At 43.0% G+C, this 9,369-nt stretch overlaps 1 protein-coding gene across 1 annotated transcript in view; it reads right to left on the bottom strand.

Annotated features, from left to right (window-relative positions):
- Positions 1–592: 592 nt before the first annotated feature.
- LOC117328454 overlaps positions 593–9,369 on the bottom strand; it is a 66,982-nt gene continuing 58,205 nt past the window's right edge. Inside the window, exon 2 of the mRNA XM_033885986.1 lies at positions 593–781. Within this exon, the coding sequence (XP_033741877.1) occupies positions 593–781 (189 nt within the window). The remainder of the gene's footprint in view (positions 782–9,369) is intronic.

Here is a 9,369-nt window from a genome sequence, read left to right as displayed (position 1 = left end):
TCTACCAAACAGTAACACAATATCCGTCTCCTCAACAGTAACACAGTATCCGTCTACCAAATAATTCGGTTTAACTGAATCCATCTCTTATAACATATAACATTCGTCCCCCAACAAGTTACACAAAATTCCTCTTCAACTAATGGCACATAGTTCTTGTTCATTTTCCCTTTGCTGCGCTTGCCGATAACCGACAGCCCATAGTTTGGTGTATATCCCAGCATCGTTTTTCGGCCGTTTGGTTCGACTGTTTTGTCAAATTCTCGTACAGTTTGCCCATTTATCCTTTTCTTTATAATGTTTTTATTTGCTGATTCGTTTGTTTTTGCCTTTTCTGCCGGTTGTTTACATTCCTCGTCTCCGGATGGTGTGCCACGTGGCCGGACATTTCTACGTTCACTGTCAGCTCTTTGTAAATCTCTGGTGTTTGCGTTGTTTCTTTATCGTTTCCGGTCTTTTTTTCATGTTAATTTCATCCTGTTTCGCGTACTTAATTTCTCCTTACTTTATACTTTTATTTTACATGTTTGTTCATTTACGAACATCGCTTGTTGTTGCTAGCAGCGTTTAGCTCCGGATAAGGACAGGGACGTTACTTCAGCTCGTGGACGTCCTCATTTCTATGGAGATCGTGGCCCTCCTGAAGCCTGTCCCCAGTGTTGTTCATGTCATGAGGCTTCGCTACGTATACGTGGTCTTTGTTTTCAAACCGAGCCTCAAAATAAGACCTTTCAGACACATAGGAGACCTTCGTTTTACCGAAAGAGAGATTCGTCTTCTTCTGGTAAGAGAGGGAAGCAAACTTGTACACAATTCTAGCTCTGCAAAATGTTGCTTCCGGTTCTGAGGCGATTGTTAGCTCTACAGTATCTGTATCGGGAGATGTCGCTTTTACACGAGCTACTCTAGTGAACAACAGCCCGACCCTGGCTTGGTACAGACCAGGGTCGAATTTGCCGTGAATTCCCGTAAACTATTGAGCTTGTCTTCGGGCAGGAACTACTGGCCGGTGGTCACTGACTTTGTCTTTGATCCCGGTATTCCAGGTGTTGTTGTAGGTGGGGACAGTCATGGTGCTGGGTCTGTTTCCAGGTGTTGTTGTTGGTGGGGACAGTCATGGTGCTGGGTCTGTTCCCAGGTGTTGTTGTTGGTGGGGACAGTCATGGTGCTGGGTCTGTTCCCAGGTGTTGTTGTTGGTGGGGACAGTCATGGTGCTGGGTCTGTTTCCAGGTGTTGTTGTTGGTGGGGACAGTCATGGTGCTGGGTCTGTTCCCAGGTGTTGTTGTTGGTGGGGACAGTCATGGTGCTGGGTCTGTTCCCAGGTGTTGGTGGTGGGGACAGTCATAGTGCTGGGTCTGTTCCCAGGTGTTGTTGTTGGTGGGGACAGTCATGGTGCTGGGTCTGTTCCCAGGTGTTGTTGGTGGTGGGGACAGTCATGGTGCTGGGTCTGTTCCCAGGTGTTGGTGGTGGGGACAGTCATGATGCTGGGTCTGTTCCCAGGTGTTGTAGGTGGGGACAGTCATGGTGCTGGGTCTGTTTCCAGGTGTTGTTGGTGGGGACAGTCATGGTACTGGGTCTGTTCCCAGGTGTTGTTGTTGGTGGGGACAGTCATGGTGCTGGGTCTGTTCCCAGGTGTTGTTGGTGGGGACAGTCATGATGCTGGGTCTGTTCCCAGGTGTTGTTGTTGGTGGGGACAGTCATGGTGCTGGGTCTGTTCCCAGGTGTTGTTGTTGTTGGTGGGGACAGTCATGGTGCTGGGTCTGTTCCCAGGTGTTGTTGTTGGTGGGGACAGTCATGGTGCTGGGTCTGTTCCCAGGTGGTGTTGTTGGTGGGGACAGTCATGGTGCTGGGTCTGTTTCCAGGTGTTGTTGGTGGGGACAGTCATGGTGCTGGGTCTGTTCCCAGGTGTTGTTGTTGGTGGGGACAGTCATGGTGCTGGGTCTGTTCCCAGGTGTTGTTGTTGGTGGGGAGAGTCATGGTGCTGGGTCTGTTCCCAGGTGTTGTTGGTGGGGACAGTCATGGTGCTGGGTCTGTTCCTAGGTGTTGTTGGTGGTGGGGACAGTCATGATGCTGGGTCTGTTCCCAGGTGTTGGTGGTGGGGACAGTCATGGTGCTGGGTCTGTTCCCAGGTGTTGTTGGTGGTGGGGAGAGTCATTGTGCTGGGTCTGTTCCCAGGTGTTGTTGGTGGGGACAGTCATGGTGCTGGGTCTGTTCCCAGGTGTTGTTGGTGGTGGGGAGAGTCATTGTGCTGGGTCTGTTCCCAGGTGTTGTTGGTGGTGGGGACAGTCATGGTGCTGGGTCTGTTCCTAGGTGTTGTTGGTGGTGGGGAGAGTCATGGTGCTGGGTCTGTTCCCAGGTGTTGTTGGTGGTGGGGAGAGTCATGGTGCTGGGTCTGTTCCCAGGTGTTGTAGGTGGGGACAGTCATGGTGCTGGGTCTGTTCCCAGGTGTTGTTGGTGGGGACAGTCATGGTGCTGGGTCTGTTCCCAGGTGTTGTAGGTGGGGACAGTCATGGTGCTGGGTCTGTTCCCAGGTGTTGTTGGTGGGGACAGTCATGATGCTGGGTCTGTTCCCAGGTGTTGTTGGTGGGGACAGTCATGGTGCTGGGTCTGTTCCTAGGTGTTGTTGGTGGTGGGGACAGTCATGGTGCTGGGTCTGTTCCCAGGTGTTGGTGGTGGGGACAGTCATGGTGCTGGGTCTGTTCCCAGGTGTTGGTGGTGGGGACAGTCATGGTGCTGGGTCTGTTCCCAGGTGTTGTTGTTGGTGGGGACAAGCATGGTACTGGGTCTGTTCCCTGGTGTTGTTGGTGGGGACATTCATGGTGCTGGGTCTGTTCCCAGGTGTTGTTGTTGGTGGGGACAGTCATGATGCTGGGTCTGTTCTTTAGAGTTAAGGTCCTGTGGTTACTCACTGCGGGATTGTCTGGGGTTACTCACTGCGGGATTGTCTGGGGTTACTCACTGCGGGATTGGCTGGGGTTACTCACTGCGGGATTGGCTGGGGTTACTCACTGCGGGATTGGCTGGGGTTACTCACTGCGGGATTGTCTGTTTTTACTGGTATGAGTTACGTGCAGTTCACTAATCCTTGCATAGCAGATACTGGTCAAGCTTTACCTGCCGTTACCCGGATCCTTTACTCCATGACTTAGGGTAGATGGCTGACTGCGGGCCGCGTACCTGGAGAGACAGTGGGTGCAAGTTCTCATATCTTGTGTTGATGCAGTTGACAATTCTTGTGAAGCGGGTTGAATATTCTCTTTCCAGGCGCCACTACTTTTGACGGAGTGACAACTGAATCCCTCGATTTTCGAGGGAATTTGTCAGTTGTTGGACAGGCCTCACACGGACCCGTTTGCCACTTCTCTGAAAGATTATTTCCCAACGTTTGTTTCTCCGGTTCCAGATCTGAGGGTTTCGGCTGTTGACGCCCTGTCTCTTGACTGGGAGGGGATGCATGCGTATGTATTCCAGTGAGCAGCGGATTCGTTATTCGTTATTGCAGAGACTCTGATATACAAGTCTCTGGTTATTGGAGATTAGAATAACGAATCAGCCGCCTTGTCGCGGCTCACAGCAGTGTAACCTGTCCGACATAACGTGAGGGGTTCTCTGTAGTGTAACCCGTCCGACATAACGTGAGGGGTTCTCTGTAGTGTAACCCGTCCGACATAACGTGAGGGGTTCTCTGTAGTGTAACCCGTCCGACATAACGTGCGGGGTTCTCTGTAGTGTAACCCGTCCGACATAACGTGAGGGGTTCTCTGTAGTGTAACCCGTCCGACATAACGTGCGGGGTTCTCTGTAGTGTAACCCGTCCGACATAACGTGAGGGGTTCTCTGTAGTGTAACCCGTCCGACATAACGTGAGGGGTTCTCTGTAGTGTAACCCGTCCGACATAACGTGAGGGGTTCTCTGTAGTGTAACCTGTCCGACATAACGTGAGGGATTCCCTGTAGTGGTACCCGTCCGACATAACGTGCGGGGTTCTCTGTAGTGTAACCCGTCCGACATAACGTGAGGGGTTCTCTGTAGAGTAACCCGTCCGACATAACGTGAGGGGTTCTCTGTAGTGTAACCTGTCCGACATAACGTGAGGGGTTCTCTGTAGTGGTACCCGTCCGACATAACGTGCGGGGTTCTCTGTAGTGTAACCCGTCCGACATAACGTGAGGGGTTCTCTGTAGTGTAACCCGTCCGACATAACGTGAGGGGTTCTCTGTAGTGTAACCTGTTCAACATAACGTGAGGGGTTCTCTGTAGTGTAACCCGTCCGACATAACGTGAGGGGTTCTCTGTAGTGTAACCCGTCCGACATAACGTGAGGGGTTCTCTCTAGTGTAACCCGTCCGACATAACGTGAGGGGTTCTCTGTAGTGTAACCCGTCCGACATAACGTGAGGGGTTCTCTGCAGTTTAACCCTTCTGACATCCTGTGAGGGGTTCTCTGTAGTGTAATCCGTCTGACATACTGTGAGGGGTTCTCTGCAGTTTAACCCTTCTGACATCCTGTGAGGGGTCTATGCAGTTCAATCAATACCTACACCTCTGTGCTAACACCTGTTATTTTGTTATACACTGATCATGATATAAAGCCAATGTAATTAATATATAGAAATCCTCTAGAGACATCAGCGAATACGGACACCCACGCATCAGTTCTATCGTCCGCATCGTCAACACCGTGAACAGGTGAGAGGTTCCTACCGACCCAATGACGTCACATAGGTGTGTTAATGTGGTAGGTGGGAGAACGTGATAGTAGCTGGAGCAGTAAATAACATGTAGGATGTCGGAATTAACATAGGCAGGGACACATATATATGTATGTACGAGATAAGGACATTCTCACTGTTATTACTTTAAAAAGAAAATGTATTGTCCTCACTCAAGCGTCTCCATTTTGAGATATATGTTGATCAAACAGCAGATGTATTGTTTAGTGTCAGAATACTTCGAACGAGTTGGCTTATTCTTCCCGAATCAATTCTAGCGGTTAGGTTTAATTTAGATTAAACTTTCTTTTATTTCATTTCAAGCATAATGATACATTGAACAAGATACACTGGGAAATAGGAACAAGTATCACACTCACAGACACTTATGTAAACCTATCACCATTTCTAAACAGTAACTTATAACTTACATTACATGATAACACCATTCATCCACAAACACTCACTCGCAAACGTCTTTACCAATGGTTACTGGCAACAACACTAGTTTTGGGGTGAAATATAATCATATTATACATGCTTCTATGTCATATTAATCTATTGAAGAAAACCTGCCAGTTTTAAGTATATAATTCTGTACAGCTAGAAATATTATTTTATTATCAGATAAAGTAAAAGATTCGTCTCCAAAAAGTATCAATTCTAGATTGACATCATAACGTAAACAATGTAGATAGCGTCTTCTTATTTGATGGTATCTTCTACAATCTAATAAAGATGCTTGTTGTCTTCGACTTCACCACATATACATAACGGAGATAGGGAAATATTTTTTTGCAAATCAATAATAACCATTTAAAGAATTCCACTCAATTCGTAGTCGTGCATGATATATTCGACCCATACGGGTACCACACACTATAATAAATGGGCATTTTCTGAGTGTGTTGCTTACCAACATAGTATTTTAAAGCAGCAGTAGACGGATTTGAGCGAACATTTTGTGGAAGACTATTCCACTGATCTATAACAGAAGGTATGAAAGGCTGTTTATAAAAAGAGGTTTTGTACAATATTGGTGTAATAAAAGTATGGTCCGAGTCCCTGGTATTATACTGATGACCTTCAGATACAGTACTCGGGATCACAGGCGCTTGCATAGAAAATATCACTTTCGATTTTTTTGATATGACAGCGGTATGTGTAATGTGTAAGAGGGCCCTCTTACACATTACACATACCGCTGTCATATCAAAAAAATCGAAAGTGATATTTTCTATGCAAGCGCCTGTGCTCGGGATAAGGCTATATAGATACTCTGGTGTATATTGATAAATCATAAACTCACCCAGTCTGATTCTATAAAAAGTTGTTCAATGCTTACTAATTTAGTTGCACCTGTTTCAACTCGGGCGGCTTCAATATTGAGGTTTTCAAGTTTTTTCCCTAGTTCATACGGTATATTTCCCCACACAATATCTCCATACTCAAGTACAGGTCTTATAAATGAAAAATAGATTGTTTGTAAAGTGTTTCTATCAAGTTGGGATTTTAATGTTCGCATGAAGTTGAGTTTAGGTGATGTTTTAGTGATCATGTAGTCGACATGGTCTGTCCAACTACCGTTGGAAGAGAAAAAGACTCCGAGGTGCTGATGGAAGGAAGCGGTTAGGTTTGCATATATAGAAATAAAATAAAGAATGTTCTCAATGGTCTCACTGTAATCTCAATAGGTATACACTCATTCAATAGAAGAGAAATTCACCTCGAATTCTGTATGGAGAAACAACGATATCACTATTAGATTTGTTGCTATTCGGTCATGTATTATTGAAACATACGGCGTCTTATTCCTTTTGTTTACGGTTACCTAGGAAACAGAACATGATTCTATCTGTAGAGAGCATATCTTATAGACAATGATTGAAGGTTTAGACTCTCACACATTGTTTATATTTTGTCAACACGAAATCATACAATGTTTTCATGTACGACCGGGGAAGAACAGGTGCAAACATGTTTAGAGTAAATTACTTACAAGTATATGCCAGGTAAATATTATACAGTATATTTAATTCATGTTAAAAACTATAGTCAAAGATTTTTTCTTTTCTTGATTTTATATAAAAATAAAAAAAGATAACGAATCCTGATACTGATATATTTCCATTCTCTGCATTGTCACTATATCACCTTACAAAAAAAAAAGAGGAAAGTTTTCATTTCATAATTCTCACATAATTCCAACCGGTGTAATGATATAAAGAACAATGTTAGTGACGTCGTCACTAAATGACGCCGATGTCTTCACGTTGATCGATCGTGTTTTTCAGTAGCGCGAATTTTCGAGATGTCAAAAATACGCTATAGTGCATATTATAGTGACGTCAGACAAAACGACGTCATAAACACTGTTCTTCGTATCACTACACCAATTTGTTTGCCTGATAACTTCCTGTTTTGTTTGGTAAGGTTATATAGTGACAATGCGTAATAAATTGCATGAATATTGTATCAATCGAAGGATGAAATTAATTAACCAAATCAAAACTTTATTCACGCACTGACATCATCTTGATGGCCTTATAACGCTACACAACCCAGACATAGGACATATCTGAGTATCCGATGAAGGGATGGAGTAATAGATACCCCGCCCCGGTGTGGAAAGTGTACGTTACGTCCTCATTGTAATAATATCGAAAAGTACCAGAATATTGCATGTTTATCGATGAAAGATTTATATATATATATCTTCTGTTATGATTTATTTGATTGGAAGACAGAAAATAATTCTAGAATTTCATCATACCTTGTAGAGAATGATGGATGAAGAAGACGTTGTTGTTGACACATACACGTTGTTTCTAATTTGTCAACAAGAAACCATACCGTAACAGTCGGTGCAGATCCGGAGATTAAAGAGTGCAAACATCGTCTATATCAAAAATAATGCTCAGAGAAATATGCACACTATCGTATATTAAAGGCACGATTACCAGATGGTTTATTTAATTTGCACTATAACGTAGGCTTATTGTTGATGACGTGGGATTCTAAACATGCTTACAGTCCCTGAAAATGATGGAACGAGAGATGACAATGGTGAGCAATGAGTACCGTAATCCAGTTATTCTTGTCTGGTTTCTTTCTTTCCTCTCTCCCCATGTTGACAGCAGGTCTTGTAACGGAATGATATTCGTTATTTATCTCAATGTCATGTCGAGATTGATTTCTCTCCTTGGAATTCCACGGAGAGATTAATTGGTGATTTGAATGATGAACATGGGAAAGTGAAGAAAGGAGTTGTATAGATTCAGTGAGTTTCTTTTGTCCTACCCTGGAGACGAGTCTCTTGTCAAATAAAACACCCATCTCTTGGTCGAAGGTACAAATTGCAGTTTCGATTTCAAACTGACGAAAAAAAAAGAAAAAAACAACAGCGGTCGATAATCAAATCAAGAATTTTGTCTTTAACTGATTTCTAATCCCAGAGCGACATTTATCGTCGAAAGTTGCACGCAATAAATTTGAAATACATTGCTCAAAAATGGGAGAAATTTGAATAATACAGAAATACATGAAAATACCAATAAAACGACAAGACAAGTGCGTGCTCCATCCTTTTAAGAGGATCTGCGTTATACCTGACTATTTGCATCTGTAATGTAATTTGCCTGCGTGGGCTTCCCACCGGAAGTCCGTTTAGCTTTCCAAATTCACTCTTTTGTTGTAACAGAACGGCAAGACTTCACGATTTTTGTCATTATACTAATTCGCACGCCGAAGACATCGAAAAAGCAAGTTTAAAAATCTGATCCGATCTGATCAAATAATATAGGAGTCATAAATCTACAGAAGGTGAGAGTAGGATACTAGGATACGCCACCTTAAAACTTTGTCTTTAATTAATAGTTGTGATTAGTTTTCTGAACTTTTTGAACTGTATCTGTAATTTCTGGGTCTGTATATATGCAGAGAAACGAAATCATTTATCATTCAGTTATTGAAGCAATGTTGAAGCAATGTTGAAGCAATGCTGAGAAAGCACTGTAGATTTATGGACGGTTCCGATAATTCCAGGGTAGTTATCCTCGGGAAGGCCCCATACCTTTTCGCAACTCGTATTTGCGAGGCCACGAAACTGTACAGAAGATCTTTGTCGTTGCTGTTTAGTCTTACGATGTCATCATATAGAAACGATGACTGATTCTCCGCATATTTATTACCCCCGATTTCTCAGAATCAAATCAGATGGCAATTGATTGTTTAAAATTATTGAGAAAAACATGAACAGTATAAACGTGTCATTCTAGTTTCTGCTTTAAAACATATAAACGTAATATAATTTACCAGTTTTGTCGTAATTACGCAAAATTGTCATTTTTTCGTAATAATGTATAATGTCCAAACACTCTGGATCACGCAACTTTAAACCATACAATTCAATACAACCATTTATTTCAACACAACAATAAATATCAATACAATACAAATCAATACAACAGTACAAATCAATACAACAATACAAATCAATACAACAATACAAATCAATACAACTATACAAATCAATACAACAATCCAAATCAATACAACAATACAAATCAATACACAATACAAATCAATACAACAATACAAATCAATACAACAATTCAAATCAATACAACAATACAAATCAATACAACTATACAAATC

The sequence above is a fragment of the Pecten maximus genome, chromosome 5, assembly GCF_902652985.1.
Source record: "Pecten maximus chromosome 5, xPecMax1.1, whole genome shotgun sequence".
Taxonomy (NCBI): domain Eukaryota; kingdom Metazoa; phylum Mollusca; class Bivalvia; order Pectinida; family Pectinidae; genus Pecten; species Pecten maximus.
This window is presented reverse-complemented; position numbering and strand designations above follow the sequence as displayed.